Genomic DNA, 23,591 nt, shown 5'->3' on the forward strand with positions numbered 1-23,591 from the left:
CCACAGAAACCCTGTCTATATCAGTTAATCGGTCCTCATAGTTCTGTAACACATGCGTACCAGATGAATCTGGTTCCTCGTCATGTCTGTCTGCTCTGTCTAAGTTTAAAAATGTGTAATCTGTACCCATTATCCTTGATGAATGTACCCTAACAGTTTGATTACCATGTTGCAAAATAATTGTTTTGCCATCTATGCCTATGATCTTCCCTGGGCCTTTCCATTCATTAGAATTGTCTCTCTTATAGTATACCATGCCTCCTTGCTGAAAAACGGCATCTGCTGGCCGTACGTTATGTCTTAAAGCTCTGTGAATACTTTCAGAGACTTCTGCTTCCAAAAAAGCTTTTCTACTGCGATGTAATGCATTTAAATGTTCAGCAAAACCAGAGCAAATTGTAGTCCCCTCCCAAGCTGGAGGCTGGTCATCCAAAATGGACGGAATTTTATGATTTCTACCAAACACTAATTGATAAGGACTATAGCCCCCAACCATCTGCAATGAATTCTTTGCATTTACTGCCCATGCTAAAGCTGAATTTAGCCTGCAATTTGGTCGATCTGCCAAAATTTTCCGAAGCATGTCATCGATGACAGCATGATTTCTTTCGCAGACACCATTACTAAATGGGCTTTCTGCAGCCGTATTCATAACTCTGATATTCATGTTTTCACACATATCCCTAAACTCATCATTAGCAAATTCTCCCCCATTGTCCGTAAGGAATTTTGACGGTGGACCCATTCCTGTCCCTATCCATTTTTCCACGATTTGATCCAGAATTAATCCCTTTTCTTTACTTCGTATAATCGTTGATTGACTAAATCTGGTTGCTAAATCTACAAAATGCAGAATAAATATATTATTTGCTTTATCCCAGATCTTAAGGTCCATGGCCACAATGTCGTTAAAATCCCTGGCCAAAGGTAGGGTAACTATCGGTCGTGTTGGTGTCCTTCTGTACTTCCTACAAACTTCACAGCGGTCACTAACCTGTTCTATCAGTTTAGTAAAGTCGTTATCCATTACCCCTGCATCCTTTAATACATTTTTCAGCCTCCGAGGAGACGGATGTGCAAATTGCCTATGCAGTTTTAATACCACAAGCTTTTTATCAGCTAAAGTCCCATATTCAACTGCCATTAACACATCCTTAACCACTCTACTTGAAATATTATTTGTCAGTAATGGAATACAATAGTGTCTCGACTGTGTAAATTGTAAGTCCACCGTCTTTCCAAAAACTGTTGCCTTATCCTGTTCCATATCCAGTTTCATGTGTGCTTTCTTCATCGACGGTCTGCTCAGAAGCAAAAGGTGTCTCCCTTGATACAACATCCATGCTAATGAAATGATTCACTCCGGCAATATTGCAAGGGATCACCACTCTTTTCAGCGAATTCAGAGTATTATCATCCCCAAACCTGAAACTTGTGGAACTTTCAAATTCCTTAACCTTGTTACGATTTTCAGCATTCAAAGAGTCCAGGTAACATTTAACCAGTCAATTCCACACACAGTAGATGTGCAGCCACTGTCCAATACAGCACAGTTGAAGGATTCTGCAACCAACACCCTCATTACTGGCGTAAAACTGCTTGTTAATAGGACAATGCCTTCTTTCTGGTCACTATCTTTTTCCTCTTCTGACTCTTCCGTGTCATGTGTCGCTTCAAACACTCTATCATAACAAGTTGGACAGTTGAAAGCTTAATGGTATTGAGAGTCACATCGAAAACATCGATTTATCATGCCCCGTGCATTTCTGGGCTTCATCTTCCTATTGTAGGTTCTAACTGGGTTTCTGTCTTCATAATCTCCTTGTCTCGGTCTCCTTCCATAGTCTTGAGCCCTGTTCATAGCCATACGATTTCGCCATCCTGTTAGTAGTGTATCTTCCATATTCTGCCTTATTGCAGGCTGATCTATTTGGGTCATCAGAGCCATTGGAATTGAATGTTTCCCCAGAAACCTTTGTAAAGCTTTTGTCATCTGTTCGAATAAGGTATCCTTATCAGTAAACTGAACTCCTGTCAAAACCAGGAGCCTATCCATGTTGCTCACTCTAGCACAGTCAAGTAATTTAAAGGCCAACACAGACTGTGGAAATTCCAGGTTGGGTTTCTGCAGTCTTTTATATAGTCTGCCAAATTCCATTATATAGTCTTCCATGGAGATATCCTCCATTTTCCAGAACTTATCAAAATCCGACCATGTTTCAGCCGCACTTAACAAGTCATCTTTCTTGTAAATCTTATCCATATAATGTAATAAAGTCTCCAGACCTTCTTCTGAGTCTAACTCTTCCAATTCCAGCTCAGAAAGCACTTTGTTTCGGATTTTACTGCCATATGGTAGAGAAAGAACCAATGCCATACCTTGTTTTCTCTTTCCCAAAGCAGTTACCTTAGTCCACATAACTACTGCACTTCTCCATTGGTCGTACGATTCCCTTTCAGAAAATAAGGGAGGATAGTCATATCCAGCCATCTTTATCCTCGGTTCAGCCATATATCCCTTTTGTTTTTTTCTTTTCTCACTCACTCCTTGGTTTGATCTGGAAAGTTGTATCTTTCAACCCGTCACATTTACACAGCAACCATCCTCTGCTGCCAATTGTTAGACGTTTTAGTTGCTGTGATATGAAGAGTCTAAAGTTCTGTTCCTTTTTCACAAACACACATTTATTTCCTTCCAACAGCCTTTGCACAAAACTCTCACTATACATCACCTGACAGAGGGCACCTGAAGCCCCTTTACATATCAGTGTCAATTAATGGATACTTAACATAAATGAGACAACTAATTGCAATGTCTCTTAACCCATTACTGAACATGTCCCTCTCCTTGGTGAATACCGATGCAAAGTACTCATTAAGAATCTCACCCATTTCCTGACTCCACGCATAAATTCCCTCTTTCGTCTCTGAGTGGGCCAATCCTTTCTCTAGTTACCCTCTTGCTCCTTATATACAAATTAAAGGCTTTGGGATTTTCCTTAACCCTGTTAGCCAAAGATATTTCATGACCCTTTTTATCCCTCTTTATTGCGCGTTTGAGATTTGTCCTACTTTCCCGATATTCCTCCAAAGCTTCATCAATTTTAAGTCGCCTAGATCTTATGTATGCTTCCTTTTTCATCTTAGCTAGTCTCACAATTCCACCCGTCATCCATGGTTCCCCAATCTTGCCATTTCTAGCCCTCATTTTCACAGGGACATGTCCGTCCTGCACTCTAATCAACCTTTCCTTAAAAGACTCCCACATTTCAAATGTGGATTTACCCTTAAACAGCTGCTCCCAATCCACATTCCCTAGCTCCTGCTGAATTTTGTTATACTTGGCCTTTCCCCAATTGAGCCCTCTTCCTTTAAGACCACTCTCGTCTTTGTCCATGAGTATTCTAAAACTTACGGAATTGTGATCGCTATTCCCAAAGTAATCACCGACTGAAACTTCAACAACCTGGCCGGGATCATTCCCCAATACCAGGCCCAGTATTGTCCCTTCCCGAGTTGGACTATTTACATACTGCTCTAAAAAACTCTCCTGGATGCTCCTTAGAAATTCTGCTCCATCTACGCCTCCAACACTACATGAGTCACATTCAATGTTGGGGAAGTTAAAATCTCCCATCACGACCACCCTATTGCTCCTACATTTTTCTATAATCTGTCCACATATTTGTACCTTTACTTCTCTCTCGCTTTTGGGAGGCCTGTAGTAAAGTCCCAACAATGTTACTGCACCCTTCCTGTTTCTTAGCTCTACCCATATTGCCTCAGTGCTCGAATCCTCCATCGTGCCCTCCTTAATCACGGCTGTGATATCATCTCTGACCAGTAATGCAACTCCTCCACCCCTTTTACCTCCCTCTCTATCCCTCCTGAAGCATCTATACCATGAGATATTTAGTTGCCAGTCTTGCCCTTCCCTCAACCAAGTCTCAGTAATACCAATAACATCATTTTCCCAGGTACTAATCCAAGCCCTAAGTTCATCTGCCTTACCTGCTGCACTTCTCACATTGAAACAAATGCACCTCAGACCACCTGTCCCTTTGTGTTCATCATCTGGTTGGGCCGAAGGGCCTGTTTCCATGCTGTAAACTTCTATGATTCTATGATTCTATGATCTCTTCTCTGTCTACTCTACCCCTTAGTCACATTGAGTTTATTGTCTAGTACCTTACTGGCTTGAGTTGCTGCCTCTTTACTGACTTCTAACTTACTAATCTGGTTCCCATCCCCCTGCCACATTAGTTTAAAACCTCCCCAACAGTGTTAGCAAAAGCACCCCCGAGGACATTGATTCCAGTCTTGCCCAGGTGTAGACCATCCGATTTGTAATAGTCCCACCGCCCCCAGAATCGGTTCCAATGTCCCAAAAATCTGAACCCCCTCCCTCCTGCACCATCTCTCAAGCCACGTATTCATTCTGACTATTCTTGAATTTCTACTCTGACTGTCTCGTGGCACTGGTAGCAATCCTGAGATTATTACCTTTGAGGTCCTACTTTTTAACTTATCTCCTAACTCCCTAAATTCTGATTGCAGGACCTCATCCCGTTTTTTACCTATATCGTTGGTGCCTATACACCATGACAACTGGCTGTTCACCCTCCCCCTTTCTGTATGTCCTACAGCTGATCTGAGACATCCCTGATCCGTGCACCCGGGAGGCAGCATACCATTCGGGAGTCTCGTTTTCGACCACAGAAACGCCTGTCTACTCCCCTTACGATTGAATCCCCTATGACTATAGCCCTGCCAGTCTTTTTCCCGCCCTTCTGTGCAGCAGAGCCAGCCACAGTGCCATGAGCCTGGCTACTACTGCCTTCCCCTGGTGAGTCATCTCCCCCAACAATATCCAAAACGGTATACCTGTTTTGGAGGGAGTTGACTGCAGGGGACACCTGCACTGCATTCCTGCTCTTTCTCTGCCTTTTGGTCACCCATTTCCGGTCTCCCTCACCAATCCTAATCTGCGGTGTGACCAACTTACTGGACGTGCTATCCACGATCTCCTCAGCATCGCGGATGCTCCAAAGTGAGTCCATCCGCAGCTCCAGAGCTGTCATGCGGTCTAACAGGAGCTGCAGCTGGACACACTTCCCGCACATGAAGGAGTCAGGGGCATCGGCCGTGTCCCTGAACTCCCACATTGAGCACGAGGAGCATAACACGGGTCTGGGATCTCCTGCCATTTTTACACTTTACCGTAACTGATTACAAATATAATATCAAATAATGAATAAGTGAAAGGAATAAAGATTTTACTTACCAATCACAATACGTACCAACACACGAAGATTAAATTTCTCCCAGCTACTGCTAATTGGAGCACTTTCCTTACCAACCAATCAGGTCACTGCTTTGCTGTGATGTCACTCTTCAAGGTAAGTTTTTAAAGAGGAAATCTTACCTTCCCGACAGACCCCTGGCCACTGCTCCCGCCGAAAATCTGAAGGCCGCTTCTCCGGCAGCTGTGTCCCCGCCGCTCTCCTCGCGCTCTTTTATCCTGTGCCCCGCTGCTCTCCTCGCGCTCTTTTATCCTGTGTCCCCACCGCTCACCTCGCGCTCTTTCACTGTGTCCCCGCCACTCTCCTTGCGCTCTTTTATCCTGTGTCCCCGCGGCTCTCCTCGCGTTCTTTCACTGAGTCTCCGCCGCTCTTTCACTGAGTCCCCGCCGCTCTCCTCGCACTCTTTCACTGCAGGCTGTGACGACACGGTTCAACTTCTTTCTACTTCTACCTGCCCTGGAGTCTCCCTCTTGATCTGTACTCTGCTGGGATCCTTACAGTGATTGTCTTTTTTTTTGGTTAGAGGAGGAGGTAGGGAGAGAAACACTGAAGAAGTGTTTTGGGTTTAACAGTAACTTGACAACAGCTCCTCCACAAACCACCTTCACGATACGGTGACCGCAATGCACTTATGCAAATTGTCCCCACAACAGCCAATCAGCAGCTCCGCTCTACTGCCCTCTGCTGGATGCTTGCCTTGACTTGAACACCTAGGATGTCTTGCTCAGGTACACTTTCTGGATGCAATGACCGCAATGCACTGATGCAAATATTCCCCGCAACAGACAATCAGCAGCTCCGCTCTACTGCCCTCTGCTGGATTGTCCCAACAAAACTGTAACTTGGGCCCCTGGTGACATCATGGGCGGGTTTATCCCGCAACTGTCAGGATGGCCCCACGCCGGCGCCAAGAGCAGCGTGAACCACTCCGGCGTCGAGCCGACCAGAAGGTGCGAAATCCTCCTCACTTCTGGGGGCAGGGTCGATGCCGGAGGGGTTAGCGCCGCACCAACCGGCGGTGAAGGGCCAGCGCGAGTTGGCACATGCGCAGAACCGCCTGCATGGTTCCGCGCATGCGCAGACCTGCCGGCATGTTCCTGCGCATGCGCAGGGGGGTTCTTCTCCGCGTTGGCCATGGCGGAGCCCAACAGAGGCCGGCGCGGAAGGAAATAGTGCCCCCACAGCATAGGCCCGCCCGCAGATCGGTGGGCCCCGATCGTGGGCCAGGCCACCATGCCCCCCCCCCCCGGGGCTGGACCCCCACGCCCACCCGGGGACTCACCAAGCTGGCCTACAAGCCAGGTCCTGCCGTGATGGACCATGTCCATTTCACGCCAGCGGGACTGACCGAAACGGGCAGCAGCTCGGCCCATCAGGGCCGGGAGAATTGCCGGGGGGCCGCTGCCAACGGCGTGATCCCTGCCCCGCCCGAAAACCGGCGCCGCAGAATTCGGCAGCCGTCGTCGGATCCGAGGGACGGGATTCACGCCGCCCCCCCCGGCAATTCTCCGACCTAGCGGGAGTCGGAGAATCCCACCCATCCATATAACTATCATATGCAAAATCAAGAGACCCATCGACAGCTCCAAGAAAAAGCCCCTTAAAATGGCTGCAGCATTGTTGGTGGTATTAACAGGATGCTAAGTCTACTTGAGTCCAATGCCACTTATTAATGCTGACTGAGAGCTTGTTAAAATTGTGCCGTTTGTGCAATTAGTGGACTGAATTAATTGTACTGAAGATGAGTTCTCTGTGCCCTCCCAGCATGTGTAAACATCAGAGGAAGACCCAGCCCTGCTTATCCAGCTTTTCCCATGTCTATTTAATGCCACAAAGCCTTTAAGAACATAGAACAGTACAGCACAGTACAGGCCCTTCAGCCCACGATGTTGTGCCGACCATTTATCCTAATCTAAGATCAACCTAACCTACACCCCTTCAATTTACTGCTGTCCATGTGCCTGTCTAAGAGTCGCTTAAATGTCCCTAATGACTCTGACTCCACCACCTCTGCTGGCAGTGCATTCCACACACCCACCACTCTCTGTGTCAAGAACCTGCCTCTGACATCTCCCCTATACCTTCCTCCAATCACCTTAAAATGATGTCCCCTTGTGACAGCCATTTCCACCCTTGGGAAAAGTCTCTGGCTATCCACTCTATCCATGCCTCTGACCACCTTGTACACCTCTATCAAGTCACCTCTTTGCCTTCTTCGCTCCAGTGAGTAAAGCCCTAGTTCCCTCATGTCTTCTTCATAAGACATGCCCTCCAGTCCAGGCAGCATCCTGGTAAATTTCCTCTATACCCTCTCCAAAGCATCCACAACCTTCCTATAATGAGGAGACCCGAACTAGACACAATATTCCTAGTGTGGTCTAACCAGGGTTTTATAAAGCTGCAGCAAAACCTCACGGCTCTTAAACTCAATCCCCCTTTTAATGAAAGCCAACACATCATACGCCTTCTTACCAACCCTAGCAACCTGGGTGGCAACTTTGAGGGATCTATGTTCGTGGACCCCAAGATCCTTCTGTTCCTCCACACTTCCAGGAATCCTGCCTTTAACCCTGTATTCAGCATTCAAATTCGACCTTCCAAAATGAATCACTTCACATTTATCAAGGTTGAACTCCATCTGCCACTTCTCAGCCCAGCTCTGCATCCTGTCAATGTCCTGTTGTAACCTGCAACAACCCTCAACACTATCTACAACTTCATCAACCTTCATGTCATCGGCAAACTTACTAACCCACCCTTCCACTTCCTCATCCAAGTCATTTATGAAAACCACAAAGAGCAGAGGTCCCAGAACAGATCCTTGCGGGACACCTCTGGTCACTGACCTTCAGGCGGAATGCTTTCCATCTACTACCACTCGCTGTCTTCTTTCGGCCAGCCAATGCTGTATCCAGACAGCCAAATTTCCCTGTATCCCATGCCCCCTAACTTTCTGAATGAGCCAACCATGGGGAACCTTATCAAATGCCTTACTGAAATCCATATACGCCACATCCACTGCCCGACCTTCATCAATGTGTCTCGTCACATCCTCAAAGAGTTCAATGAGGCTTGTGAGGCATGACCTGCCGTTCACAAAGCCATGCTGACTATCTTTAATCAAACTATGTTTTTCTAAATAATCATAAATCCTATCTCTCAGAATACTTTCCAATATTTTGCTCACCACAGACGTAAGACTGATGGGTCTGTAATTCCCAGGGATTTCCCTATTCCCTTTCTTGAATAGGGGAACAACATTTGCCTCCCTCCAATCATCCGGTACTACCCCAGTGGAGAGTAAGGATGCAAAGATCATCGCTAATGGCGCAGCAATCTCCTCCCTCGCTTCCCGTAGTAACCTTGGGTATATCCCGTCAAGCCCAGGGGATTTATCTACCCTGATGCTTTTCAAAATTTCCAGCACATCCTCCTTCTTAATATCAACCTGTTCGAGTCTATTAACCTGGTTCACACTGTTCTCATGGGCAATAAGGTCCCTCTCTCTAGTGAATACTGAAGCAAAATATTCATTTAGGGCCTCCCCCATCTCCTCAGACTCTAGGCACAAGTTCCCTCCACTATCCCTGATCGGCCCTACTCTCACTCTGATCATCCCCTTATTTCTCACATAAGTGTAGAACGCCTTGGGGTTTTCCCTTATCCTTCCCGCCAGAGCTTTTTCATGCCCCCTTCTAGCTCTCCTCAGTCCATTTTTGAGTTCCTTCCTGGCTACCTTGTAACCCTCTAGAGCCGAATCAGATTCTTGCTTCCTCAACCTTACGTAAGCTTCCTTCTTCCTCTTGACTAGATGCTCCACTTCTCTTGTCATCCAAGGCTTCTTCACCTTACCATTCCTTCTTCGTCTCAGTGGGACAAAACTATTCAGCACTCGCAGTAAGTGCTCCTTAAACAACCCCCGCATTACTGTTGTGCATTTCCCCAAGAACAACTGTTCCCACGTTATGCTCCTCAGCTGCTATCTAATAGCAGTATAATTTCCCCTCCCACAATTAAACACCTTCCCATACTGTGTGTTCCTATCCCTCTCCATGACTATGGTAAAGGTCAAGGAGTTGTGGGTACTGTCGCTGAAATGCTCTCGCACCGAGACATCTGACACCTGGCCTGATTCGTTGCCGAGCACCAAGTCCAATATGGCCGCCCCCTAGTCGGCCTATCTACATATTGAGTCAGGAATCCTTCCTGTACACACCTGATGAAATCTGCCCCATCTAAACCATTTGCACGAAGGAGGTTCCAGTCAATATTAGGGAAGTTGAAGTCACCCATGACAACAACTCTGTTACTTCTGCACTTTTCCAAGATCTGACGCCCAATCTGTTCCTCAATCTCTCTGCTGCTATTGGGGGGTCTATAGAAAACTCCCAACAAAGTGACTGCTCCTTTCTTGTTTCTGACTTCCACCCTTACTGACTCAGTAGACAAACCCTCCTCAACTACCTCCTTTTCTGCAGCTGTGGTGCACTCCCTAATTAACAGTACCACTCCCCCTCCTCTTTTACCTCCCTCCCTATTCTTCTTAAAACATCTAAACCCCGGAACAGCTAACAACCATTCCTGCCCCTGTGAAATCCATGTCTCCGTAATGGCCACAACATTGTAGTTCCAAGTACAAATTGGCTTTAGTTGGGCCATCTCCTCTGCCATCCAGCAGGAAGTCTGTCTTCCAAGACTGTCAGTCAATCAAATGGCCAGCAGCTTTCTTGTCTCAGCAGTACCACCAGGAGCAGTGGCTACTGCTGGGACTGCAGCTATCCCAGGTGCCAGTGTGCTATGATGGAGCTGGACTTCAAACTAAGTCCAGGGTCTCACTGGAGCCATGCTGGCACATCCTGGTGAGGTATTATGTGAGTAAAGGCACGAGAGGACATGGCAGGGAAGAGGGAAAGACATGGGGGGAGCAATACATTGAAAAGGGGCGACCAATGTGCACAGGAAACTTGAAAAGTAGTCAACTCTCCTCTTGCCCGGCCGCCAACCCACCCAGTAAAATGTGCTGCGGTGGATATTTAGCGCCACCCTCCCCCAACATGGATAAGATCCCAGTGGTGGTGGGAGAAGGCCCTTAAGTGGCCTTTACTTGGCAATTTAAGGGTTGCGATTAGCCCATGGATGGCGTGGCTCCTGCACCTCCTCCAACACTGGTAAAATTGTGTGTGTGTGTGGGGGGGGGGGGGGTGGGGTTGGTGGGGGTGGGTGGAGAGCAGGGGAGAGAAGGTAAGGGTCGGGAACGGTACCATCGTCATGACACTAAATTTTCCCACGCCCCTCCCTTGGCCATCCCCCCCACCTCAGGGGACCATAATTTTTTTTTAAATGATTGCACTGTGCAATTAATAGGACATGAAAACAAGCCTTTTTGATAGGGTTAAAAAGCAGTACGAACCATAAATGACTGTTCCTGATAATGAAAGATGAATGATTAACCTGAATGAAAGACCAACCTTGCTATTTTAATGGAAGTCATTAACTCATTTAATTTAAACAGATTAATCCTTTGGTTACAACAATAGACCAAGAAATGTTTACATAAATGTATTAAATGTATTCTGCTTTTTTGCCAACAGTAATTGCCATCTTCATATTGAAAAATGTTTCTTTGTACAATCGGTTGACCAGTATTTTAAACAACAAAAGGCGCATAGATATTTCAGAATGACTCTATCAGTTCCACAGTTTTGAGTCAATAATACCAACGTGCCTTTACAACCTCTTGCAGCTGCTAGGAAAAAGAAGGCTTTTTTTTTTAAAAAACAAAGCAACCTCAGGCAAACTTGAACTAACCTCTAATCTGCCCTGGGACAGCAACAGATGCTGTTGTGCTGTTGTGAGCTCATTTTGTTTTGTGTATCAAAATTTTAGTTCATGGAATGAATGTTATGGGCTTTCAGGAAACAAGGGAATGGAAGAAACATTGAACAGCTATTCTTCATCTGTCTTTGAAATCATATAAAAATCCCAAGAATACTTGAAAATCAAGAGGTAAAAGGGAGGGAGGAACTTAAACTAATCACAATGGGGTAGGAATAAGGTACTGGGAAATCAATTAGAGAATAGGCTGACAGGCCCTCTGGACCTCATGGTCTGCATCCCATCATCGTAAAAGAAGTGGTTGCAGAGATAGCAGATGTGAAGCTTGCAATCTTCCAAAATTCCTTAGATTCTGCAAAGGTGGCAGCAGATTGAAAAACCATGGGCCGGATTCTCCGTTCCTGATTCTAAGTGTTGCCGCCGGCACAGGATTTGTGGGCTTTCATGACAGCAAAACTGGCGCCGAACCTGGACCAATTCGGCGAGTGTGGAGGGGCTACGTGGAACACAATCGATTCCGATGTAAAATGGTGCTGGACTCGCTGGGTCCATGGTTGACACTTGGGAGGCTGACAAACTGCAGCCGCATATACACATTACAATCCCCGCACACACGCATCCCAGCCAACAAGATGGCACTGGTTGTGCTGGAGTGCGCTCATACAGTTGGTGGGTCGGCTGGGGCCAGAGGGCACTGAGGTGATATGCATCACTGTAAATCACAAAGGGTTAATGTAGATACACTTGGACTGAGTAAACACTAGAGGGAGCACCAGAGACATCATGACATGCAGACATACAGCTAATGAACACATAGACTAGGACACAACCAAATGGCAGTCAAGATACCCAGAGGAGATACTACCACAAGGGGGCAACCCATATAAAAGGACAGGGCACACATGCTCTTTCTCTTTTCCACAGGCGACACTCAGAGAGACAGGGGCAGATCGGAAGCATCACACCCACTGCATGACTTAGAGCAGACTGGTCAGTTAGACTGAGTTGCTATAGCAAGATTAGCAGGAGAGTTGAACTCGAGTAGGAGAATTGTTAACTGTTCAATAAATGTGTTAAACCTATATCCAAGTCTGAACCTTCCTTTGTCAGAGCATATATCAAGGAAGCAACTTATGCTACATGAAGAAGCATACCACAACAGGCACCGAGGAGGGTGGCCTGGGGGGGGGGGGGGGGGGGGGGGGGGACACCTATACGACCCGTGGCCCTAAGTACACAGTGGGTTGTCAGCGGCATGCGTAGACGCATGGCTGCCTTTCCGGCTGTGGCAATGGTGTTCTGTGCCCATCCACCCCGACCCCACAGTCCACCTCCTGGCCACCCCCCCTGCTACTCCCCCTGGCCCTGGCAGAAGTCACCAGGCCAGCGGCACAACTGTCAGCAAACGATGGCAATGTTGGACACTTCCGTACCCCCTCTCCCTCCCTCAGCAGTCACCTGTTTCCCGATTTTTAAAAGCACAAGTGAACCGCACCATTGGGAACTCAGCCCATCAGAGGCGGAAAATCGTGGAGGCCCCGGAGAATACCGGATAGGGCCCGCTAATGATATGCTAACGCTGTTTACTGTACGTGCATTCCAGACTGCATTTACGCTGCTGTCGAAGTGACGGAGAATTGCAATTTGGAGTCAAATCGGCGCCCGCCGCGATTTTGGCATGGAACCTCCGCCCAATCCCGTTTTCCGTTTTCGGCGTCAGTCAATGGAGAATCCCACCCTGCGTATGTGACACCAATATTCAAGAAATGAAGGAGACAGAAAGCAGAAACTTCAGGCTGGTTAGCCTAACATCTGCCATAGGGAAAATACTAAAATCCATTATTAATTGCACAATATTTATAAAATCATAATATAATTAGGCAGAGTCAACATGGCTTTGTGAAACACAAATCAGTTTCAACTAATTTATTAGAATTCTTTGAGGAAGTAACAAGGTGGATAAAGGGAACCTGCAGATGTGGTGCATCTGGATTTCCAAAGGTATTTGATAAGAGGTCACATCAAGGGTTACTCTACAAAATAAGAGCTTGTGGCGTAGAGGGTAACATAACAACATGGATAGAGAACTGGTTGGCGAAGAGGAAAAAGAGAATAAGAATACATGGGTCATTATCGGGTTGGCAAACTGTTACTAGGAAAGTACCACAGGGATCAGCGTTTGGGCCTCACTATTTACAGTCTACACCAATGACTTGGGTGAAGGGGTCGAATATTAAATTTACTGGTGACACAAAGATAGGTAGGAAAGTAAGTTGTCAAGGGGGCATAATTGGTTAAATCTGCAGTCAGGAAAGTTTCTGACTCAGCAAACCCGATTCAGGAAAAAGTTCCCCACTATTCAGATTTCAGTTCCTTGGTTGGAGAAGGTGGGTCAGGTGTAGTAGCGAGGAGTCTCGCCCCTTTAAGGGGCATTCTCTGAGGGAAGGGTCATGTGACCCACTCGTCCAATCAGGAGCTGAGAATTCACTGGGATTTGTCCCAACAGTTGGACTCTGGAGCTTGTAGTGATCTCTGTATCTGTATATACATAAGGGGTTAATGTACAGTCATTACAGTTAAATGATCACCAGAGGGCAACACTAACAGTGGGTATAAAAACAGACTCAATCTGTTTTCCCATCTCTCTTCGGGTGTGTTGTGGCTAGAGAACAGAAGTGTATAGTTAGATCAGAGTGCATAGTATAATATTCATCGTTTATCTAATTCTATCTTGTTTAATTTAACTACTAGTAAAAGTATTGAAGAATCAAATTCACAAGTTAATTGATTAGTTACTCAATACATTATTTGCTATCACTGGACGACTTTGAGTATTCATCAACATCAAAGTTAGTACATCTCGGCATAAACAAATGAGTAACATATATTACTCTAAGTAATATAACAGAGCTGAGTATGGAAAAAATGTTTTAAAGCATTCTATGAATAGTTGTTTATAGTTGTAATTAAATGTTGTTTCTGAGAGGTTAACTGGTGGAGCCAATTCTTGAAATTATTACATTGGCAATGAGGTAAAGTCCAGCGACTCAGACTGTAAGTACAACTGCAAGAATTGCATGAACGAGTCTGCAAGAGGACAATTGAAATGCATCCTTTCGGGAAACTAGAGCCATTCGATCCTGCTACAAAAGATTGGATACAATATGTGGAAAGCTTTTGTAAGGGGCAACGAAGAATTCACACCAAGTTGTAGAGAAAAACGAAATATACCTTATTTAACATGTTTTTTAATAAATTTAGAGTACCCAATTCTTGTTTTCCAATTAAGGGGCGATTTAGCGTTGGCCAATCCACCTACCCTGCACATGTTTGTGTTGTGGGGGTGTAACCCATGCAGACAAGGGGAGAATATTGAATGGCGGCATGGTAGCACAGTGGTAAGCACTGTTGCTTCATAGCGCCAGGGTTCCAGGTTTGGTTCTGGCCTGGGTCACTGTCTGTGCGGAGTCTGCACGTTCTCCCCGTGTCTCCGTGGGTTTACTCCGGGTGCTCTGGTTTCCTCCAACAAGTTCCGAAAGATGTGCTTGTTAGGTGAATTGGACGTTCTGAATTCTCCCTCAATGTACTCGAACAGGCCGGAGTGTGCCGAATAGGGGCTTTTCACAGTAACTTCATTGCAGTGTTAATATAAACCTACTTGTGACAATAATAAAGATTATTATTATTTTTAAAAATATATATATTTAGAATACCCAATTCATTTTATCAAATTAAGGGGCAATTTAGCGTGGCCAATCCACCTACCCTGCACATCTTTGTAACAATAATAATATTTAGGGGCACCCCGGCACTTCCAACCGACTAATGATACATCATTGTGGCCACTGCTAAACATTTCACCTGCTGCCAACTTAATAATAATCTTTTATTGTCACAAGTATGAAGTCACTGTGAAAAGCCCCGAGTCGCCATATTCCGGCGCCTGTTCAGGTAAGCTGGTACGGGAATTGATGAATATAGTGCCAGTATTTCTGTTAATAAGTCTGATATTTTAGTAACAGTGGAGGAGTTGTGAAAGGTGGTCATGAAGTAGAACTGAGTGTCATCAGCGTACATGTGAAATCCTTCAGATGATGTCATCGAGGGGGAGTATGTCAGTGAGAAATAGGAGGGGGTCAAGGATACATCCTTGGGGACAACAGAGGTTACAGTGCATGAGTGGGAAGAGGAGCAATTTCAAATGAGTCTCTAGCTAACATTAGTTGGATAAGAATGAAACCGCATGAGAGCATTTCCACTCAACTCTATGACATTTGAGAGGAGACTAGTACCCTTTGTGGGAGGTCAAGTGTTCCAATGGGAGATGTTAGGTGCCCTTTGGAATTGTTTAAATTTGACCTGAATGTGTGGAAAAATGGATAAACTCAGTGGGACTGTTAAACTATCAAGGCATTTAAATCCCCAAACTCTTCAACAGTTTGACAAAAATCAGGTTTCAGTTGAAACATAAATCAGTAATTTCACGAGCTGTTGACATAAGCATGGGGGTTATCATCATAGTATTAGTGCTGCATGACTGATTCCACAACCTACATCAGATAGGTTCACAGTTTGATTTACAACTACAAGGGATTGTACAGTCTATCATGTGGGGTTATGAGTACACATGAGAACAAATATTTGTTCCTTGAATTTGAATGAGGTGCTTATTTCATTTGGGATTAAGTACTTTGAGCAAATGATTGTTTTTATAAAGGATTTAAAATATGAAGAAATTTTAATGCGGACCGGAGAATCATAGCCAGTCGCGCACGCGGGGTCGACACAGCGCCAGTCGGGGGCCATTGAAAGAGGTTCCCACAGCAATTCTCAGCCTGCAGCAGGCCGAGTTCCCGCCGGCGTGATTCACTCATGGGGCGCGATTCTGCGACCCCCCCACCGGGTCGGAGAATCGCCGGGGGCTGGGCCGCCGCCCCCGCCGTGTCCCGAATTCTCCACCACCAGAGATTCGGCGGGGGCGGGAATCGCGCCGCGCCGGTTGGCAAGTCAACCCCCAGCGATTCTCCGGCCCACGATGGGCCGAAGTCCCGCTGCTGTCAACCCTCTCCCGCCGGCATGGATTAAACCAACTTTTGAACGGCGGGACAAGGTGGCGCGGGCGGGCTCCGGGGTCCTGGGGGGGGGGCGCGGGGCGATCTGGTCTCGGGGGGTGACCCGACGGTGGCCTGGCCCACGATCGGGGCCCACCGGTCCGCGGGCGGGCCTGTGCCATGATGGCACTCTTTTTCTTCTGCCTTCACCATGGTCTTCACTATGGCGGAGGCGGAAGAGACCCCCTGCCCTGCGCATGCGCTCCCATGCATGCGTCGCCCGGCGAAGACCTTTCGGCGTCGGCGCCAAAGGCCTTTCCCGCCAGCCAGCGGAGCGGAAACCACTCCGGCACGGGCCTAGCCCCTCAAGGTGAGGGCTTGGCCCCTAAAGGTGCGGAGACGTCCGCACATTTGGGGAGGCCCGACACCGGAGTGGTTCCCACCACTCCATTATGCCGGAACCCCCCGCCCCGCCGGGTAGGTGAGAATCCCGCCCATGGTTCCACCTGGCGGGCACTCAGAGTGGCGGCTGCGGATCTGGGGAGGGCCTATATTGTTGGGGCCGGCTTGGTATGTCGCCCGCCAGTTGTGCGGGGCCGCCACCACGACTAAAGACAGCTGAGTGGATTGTTGTCGATAGTTCACTGGGTTCATCATTGTGCCTACTATCTTTATGGCCTCCCCCACATATGCCATCATACAATCATTGAATTTTACAGTGCAGAAGGAGGCCATTCGGCCCATCAATTCTGCAACGGCCTTTGGAAAGAGCTTAAACCCACACTTCCATCCCACCCCCTTAACCCAGTAACCCGATTTAACCTTTTTGGACAGGAAGGGCAATTTATCATGGCCAATCCACCTAACCTGCACATCTTTGGACTGTGGGAAGAAACCGGAGCACCCGGAGGAAACTCACGCAGACATGGGGAGAACGTGCATACTCCGCACAGACAGTGACCCATGCCGGAATCGAACCTGGGACCCTGGAGCTGAGAAGCAACTGTGCTAACCACTGTGCTACCGTGCTGCCTGGACCATCAGCCTAGTCCCAGTGTTCTTCAATCTAAGGGGTGGAACCCTTCTTGAAGGTACCGGTAGGTCTGCTCCACCATCACAGTGGCTGAGGCCCCAGTGTTCACTTCAATCCGTAACGCCCTTCCGTTTACCACTCACTCCACTTTGCCCTCTTTTACATTATTGACAAACATAATTTTACGCTCTGCCTCAGGACCATCTTCCATATGGTATACTGGTGCTGTACTGTGCGATCTACAAGTGCTAGACAGGCTCTGCTTATACTTGCCCTTATGTCTCATGTCCTTTCTTGCCCACACCTGAATCATTCAACTTCCCTATACCTGCATACATCTGGGGGGGTGGACCTCCGGTTGAATTAAACTTGTAACGCTGTAGAGTTATTGGGGGCTTGGGGTGATATCGCCCTTTGAGTAACCCTGTGATCTCTGTGTATGTTTTGGTATTGAGAGCATCCTGGAGCGTTAAGCTTCGAAACAGGGGCAGCAGGGTGGCGCAGTGGTTAGTGCTGCTTCCTCACGGCGCCAAGGTCCCAAGTTCGATCCCGGCTCTGGGTCACTGTCCGTATGGAGTTTGCACATTCTCCCCGCACATCCCTGGTGATGCAGTAATCAAGCAATGTTTGGGACTCAGGATTGGGCAGCAAAGGATTATACTACATCGAGACAGTTAACTCCAGTATCAGTAACCCACTCCATTATAGAAAACTTATCAGGTTGATTTTTTAACAAACGTCTCGCACATTAACATTAGTGATGTTGATGGAGGCTGGGGAGAAGGCCTGCACGTTATCCTCAATGAATTATAATCACACCCAGTCGACGGAGTGCTCATTTAGAAAATGGGAAGAGAACAAATTGATTTTCAAGGTTGCTTGCTTTCGATTGTTCCTAATTGCGTATCTGATGGGGGCATTTAAAATTCTCTTTTTAGCCCAAGTGGAAAGGATACGAATTTAACTTTTTCCATCTTCCTCAATAGTTTCACACTTTCAGATACACTTCTTGGTTTGCAGAATTCTTTTCAAAATTTATATTTGCAGTGAAGAAACAATACACAATTAATTGAATAAGTACATTTTAATTCCACAGGGCTTTTATAATGCATTAGATTTCGAGTGAGGCAGGCTATCAGAGACCCCAGTGCATCCAGGGAAACCATAAATCCTGAGAATCAGGCCGTTGGTGAAGGGGATCTTCATTGGTCACACTGTTCAGCATCAAAGCTGATGGGGGTTTCTGGATTATTTTGCCCAGGATTTGTACGGCACTCAAGTGGTAGCATTTGACAGTTCAGGACACATAGATAATATTTAGTGAGAGATGTGCATTACCCTGGCCAAGGGCAGATGAGGGAAAACAGGACTCCGGTGCAATATGTTGGAAGCATCCATTTGGATACATAAACCATAGTATACCAAAGGCATTCTTGTACTAATTCTGGTAAGAGATTAGCATAATGGTAATATTAGTTTTTTGACAGCTTTTCGGCATTCTGTCAGAATTACAGCAGGACAAAGTGGAAGGCTTAGTGCTGCGCAAATATTGGGTGTTCAGTGACAGCAACTCAGGTGAATGGCCTTGAAGCAAGGGACTGTCCCAGGGGTTGAGGGGCAACAAGAGTACAAAAATAGGAGAGGACTCATGGGAAATTTTACACTGAGGGAAATCAGTAACTTTTGTTTTAAACTGTAAATGCAGAATAAATGATAAATATATTGGGCAGAATTTACCGGCTGTTCACGTCGGTGGGCGCACGGGTTTCCCGGTGACGAGAGGTGCAGTCAACGGGAAATCCCGGTGACAATGGTGGGACCAGAAAATCCCATTGGTGGGCCACTTCCACTGATGAAAAGCACGCGGTGGGTTGATCAGTAAATCCCATCCATTGTCTCATTGGACACAAAGTAAAGGACTCCACAGACTGGAAAAACTACTGGGAAGGGAATGACAACAGTCAAAAGTCGGGATTAATGTTGGATCTAATGATTTAGATATGGGTGCAATTAAGATGTTGCAGAGGTATAAGGAGTTAGACATTATTCCACTGCTTTTCTGACTGCTCCCCGAGCCTTCGCACTCCATACATTTCAGTTTATTCTAAACTTTGCTGACCACATCCTAACATACATCAAGTCCTTCTCTCCCATCACCCCTGTGCTCACTGACCTACATCAGCTCCCAGTACACCAATGTCTCCAATTTGAAATTCTAATCCTACTGTTAAAATTCCTTCTTCCTTCTCCCCTTCTACCCTTGCAACCACCTCAGAATCGTATTCCTTCTACTCTCGCCTCTTGTGCCATTTTCCCTCATATTGCTTCATTATTGGTAGCTGTACGTTCAATTATCTAAGCCTTCAGCTCTGCAATTCCCTTCCTCAACTTGTCAGCCTCTCCATCCCACTCATCTCCTTGAAGGTTGTCCTTAAAGCCGTTCAATGAGTTTTTTTGATTTCTCACACCTCGTTCCCTGGTCCAAATCCATAAGCTGTCAATCAAGCCATTAGAAGAGACAAACAACATTTTAACTTCGACAACTAGAAGCATAGAGCACAAAAGTAAAGAAATAATGAAAATATGTACAAAACGCTGGTTAAGCAAAGGTATATGGTTTTGTCAGCCTCTGTATAAAATGGCATTAAAGCTATCGATGATGAGTTATAGTTATGAAGTATTTTGACTACAAAATAGGGAAGGCTAAAAGAAGATTCTCTTGAGCATTTTAAAATTGTGAACTGTTTTGATAATGGTTTGCAGGGATAGACTATTTCCTCTGCCTGGAGAGTCGGTGATGTTTTGATTTTAATTAGATTGGACAGATTCTTCACATACTTTTCAAAAATTTGTCACCTGTTTAATTGAGTCCAGCAGTCCTTTGTAAGTAAATAAAAAAACATTAACTATGCTGAAGATTTTAATTTCTGCAACTAACGTCAGATGGCTAAAAGGAGATTTAATAGATTTTTAAAATCGTGGGGATTTTAATAGGATAATAGGGAAAAAATGACTGCAGAATTTCCACAGTGAGTTATAGAATCTGTACAGTGCAAATGGAGGCCATTCGACCCATCGGGTCTGCACCGACCGACCCACTGAAAGAGCATCCCACCCAGGCCCACTCCTCCATCCTATCGCTGTAACCCCACCTAACCTGTACATCCCTGGACACTAAGGGCCAATTTACCATGGCCAATCCACCTAATTGCACATTTTTGGACTGGGGGAGGAAACCAAAGCACCCGGAGGAACCTGCACAGACACCGCAGAAAGTTCAAATTCCACACAGGCAGTCACCCCAGGCCGGAATTGAACCCGGGTCCTCGTGTTTTATGCTGTGTTTTCCACCAGTAACATATGCCAATATTTCCTGAGACTCCTATCAGCAAAATGGCCTAGAGGCGGGAGCAGGCTGGCAAACCAGCGCACCGTCCAGTGACAGAAAACTGCAGCCGCTGAATGGAAATCCGGCCTACGATTTTGGATCTAGTTGGACTTAAAATTTCTGCTGCCCAATTCAATAGCTAAATGGAAGCGATTGGCCATTATATCTGTTTCCTAACCGATTGCGTTAGGTGTAATTAAATTGGGATTGGATTTTTCAGCTTTGCCTCGTTGACATCTCAGAATTGAACATCTTGCCCAGGGTGACCAGTGGTTGCTGTAGCACTTATGTGACAAAGGCCTCTGTTGCGGCGAATACTGTTGAGCTGAAACTCTGAAAGTTCACTACTTTTTAAAAACAAAATAAACCATTTAATTATTTGAAGAATGGCTAATTAATTAATTAAAGTAATCTAAAAATAATGTTCCTATTTGTAATTTTTCAAGTGCCTTTAAAGAGGGGGTAACCGCCAGAAAAATAGTTTTGAACTTTGAACAGCATGAGTATTTTCCATTTACTAAGGGCATCCTCTTAATAAGAGTGGTGATTCATTCCCTTTTCCACCCCACCCCTCTGCCCATATGGGCCCCAAGTAAGCTGAACATTACATCTAGATGTGCCTTGCAGTTGTAATATTTTTAGCCACAGTATACTGAAGGCCGTGAGGCTGAATCAAATTTTATGCAAGTGATGGTGCTATTTAACCGGCTTCATGAAAGGATTCTGGCATCAACGCGATACATCTGGCACATACACTTCAACTCCGATCTGCGCACAACAACAACAAAACCTTGTATTTATGGAGCGCCTTCAATGCAGTAACACGTCACGTGGCTTTTCACGGAATCCGCTGCCAAACAAAATTTAACACTGAACCACTCAAGCAGATGTTGGGGCAGAAGTCCAAAAGCTTAATCACAGTGGTAGATTTTCAGGAGTATTTTAAAGGAAGAAAGAGAGGAAGAGATGGGGTGAGGTGTAAGGAGGGAATTCCAGGGCTTTGGGCTTTAGCAGCTGAAGGCATGGATGGCAATGGGATGATTTAAATTGCAAATGCAAAAGAGGCTGGAATTGGATGAGCTTTGTAGGTCTGGAGGAGATTTCAAGACGTAGATCTGACTAAAGGCCTAAGCAGGTCATTTTGACTTTGTTCGATAGTGTAAAACAGCAGATAGCTATTCAATCACCTATTATGCATTACGCCTCATTTTCTTTTCCATTGGCTTCAATGGTCATATATCTGCATACAGGTTCGCCGTATTTAAGTAATGTACTAATTTCTCCCTCACATATCTAAGTATAAGTGTTTCAACAAACCTAAGGCTTATGTAATAAAAGAGTGTTAACCATTAAAGATTTAATAACTATTGAAAAACAAGTGAAAAATATTTAATTGCTGTATCATTTCACGATGCCGCATCTGGAGTTATTTAGTTTAATAACCATTTGCGATTACAAATGATTCACACAGCCAGACTTGACTATGAACTCCAAACAAACTAAAAGTGTGAAAAGATCTTTGAATGTTGTTCATTGCCACTAATTCACAAACAGAATCAACGGTTCTTATGACTTCAGTTGTTTGTAAAAATCTTCCTTCCTGTCATCTTTACTCAATCTGCTCACAAAATTACTGCCCAGCCCCAAAATTTCCAGTTGTATATATACTTCAACTTTTGTGACACATTTCTTATCAAGGACCTGAACACTCACCTTACACTCTGACTCTGAGCAATTTTATTAAACGTTTCCATCTTCTCTGCTCAGGAAAGCATAACTAATCTTTGCCAATGATCTTCATCTGTGTATCAGAGGATAGCTGCTATCAGAAGGCCAATCAAAGGAGATGCCCACAGATGCACTGTATCAGATGTGTTTCAGTTTGTGTGGGTGAGAAATGGCATGTCGCAGGCACTAACATATCGTAAATGTTCTTTAACACTTTCAATATGATCTTCCGTTCCCTGTAGTATGAGCTCTATGCTTGAAGGACTTTACTGACAGAAACTGTCACAAATCACTGAACTATGTGAAGCCATGCCTTGTTTACCGTTACATTTAATTACGAGAACCAAGAATCCACAGTACAGATATTGTATATTAAATGAAAATTCGGATTTGGTTTCAGATGAGTGATGGTAATGTTTTGCTAGTTTTAACTCTGGAATTTCTCTGTCCATTGACACTGAAATATGATGAGATTGGTTGCCAGAACTTCAGTTAAGGCAAAACTGCTTTCTGAATGTTTGTCCTTCATTGTATTATAAAATCAAAATTCCAACTCTATCCATGAACTTCTGTCGAAATATCATGATCATATCGAAATTAATTGGAGTCCCTGGCATGGATATTAACATACTAGTCTCTTACAATTATCATAATGTTTTTTTGAATACCAAAAATTGACTTTAGAAACACAGCTTGCTAAAGAACCACTGGAGCTCACCGTGGCAATGAGTAATAATCTTCATAAATTTAAGTAAAAGCAACCTTTACGATTAGGATATAGGGCTTCAATCAGTTTTCAGAGAATGTATTTTTAAAACATTTATAGGTTATGCTTTCTGGTGACTAATCCTGTTCAAATCAAAGTGAAGGATGTCAATTTTGTGGAATGACTTCTTGCATCCAATGTTAGGCATTTCTAGATAATGTAAAATATATTCAGGGAGAAAATAGAACTGCCTTTACATTGCCTAAAGATTGTGCTATAATTTTAATCACAGATGAGCACTCCCTGTTGCATCAGTGTAGTGATGCCATTTTCTACAGCAGCCATCTTTGTACTCCCTTGTAAGAAGGTAACATTGGTCCATAACTTCCAGGTTCTCCAGTGTCACATTTAGGGGGTGCCCCAATGATGTGCTGGGAATCCTGTTAGGGTTTACCCGGAAGAAGTGCTAACTTCCTCTGGACAAATGCACTGTGCTGGGAACCATCCGTCGGAAGCTGTTTAATTCGCTAGCTTCGGATGGTTCTGC

General features: G+C 45.4%; 1 protein-coding gene across 8 annotated transcripts in view; it reads right to left on the reverse strand.

Annotated features, from left to right (window-relative positions):
- The window catches only part of blnk (B cell linker), a 393,983-nt gene that overhangs the window by 157,195 nt on the left and 213,197 nt on the right, over positions 1–23,591 (reverse strand). For 2 of the 8 annotated variants that reach the window (XM_072479113.1, XM_072479111.1), the window contains exon 1: positions 22,324–22,379. The exons of the other annotated variants lie outside the window; for them this stretch is intronic. In XM_072479113.1, coding sequence (XP_072335214.1) covers positions 22,324–22,364 — 41 coding nt within the window. In that variant the 5' untranslated portion in view covers positions 22,365–22,379. Of the gene's footprint in view, positions 1–22,323; positions 22,380–23,591 lie in introns of those variants that run through there. 8 annotated transcript variants of the gene reach the window in all.

The sequence above is a fragment of the Scyliorhinus torazame genome, chromosome 16, assembly GCF_047496885.1.
Source record: "Scyliorhinus torazame isolate Kashiwa2021f chromosome 16, sScyTor2.1, whole genome shotgun sequence".
NCBI classification, from domain to species: domain Eukaryota; kingdom Metazoa; phylum Chordata; class Chondrichthyes; order Carcharhiniformes; family Scyliorhinidae; genus Scyliorhinus; species Scyliorhinus torazame.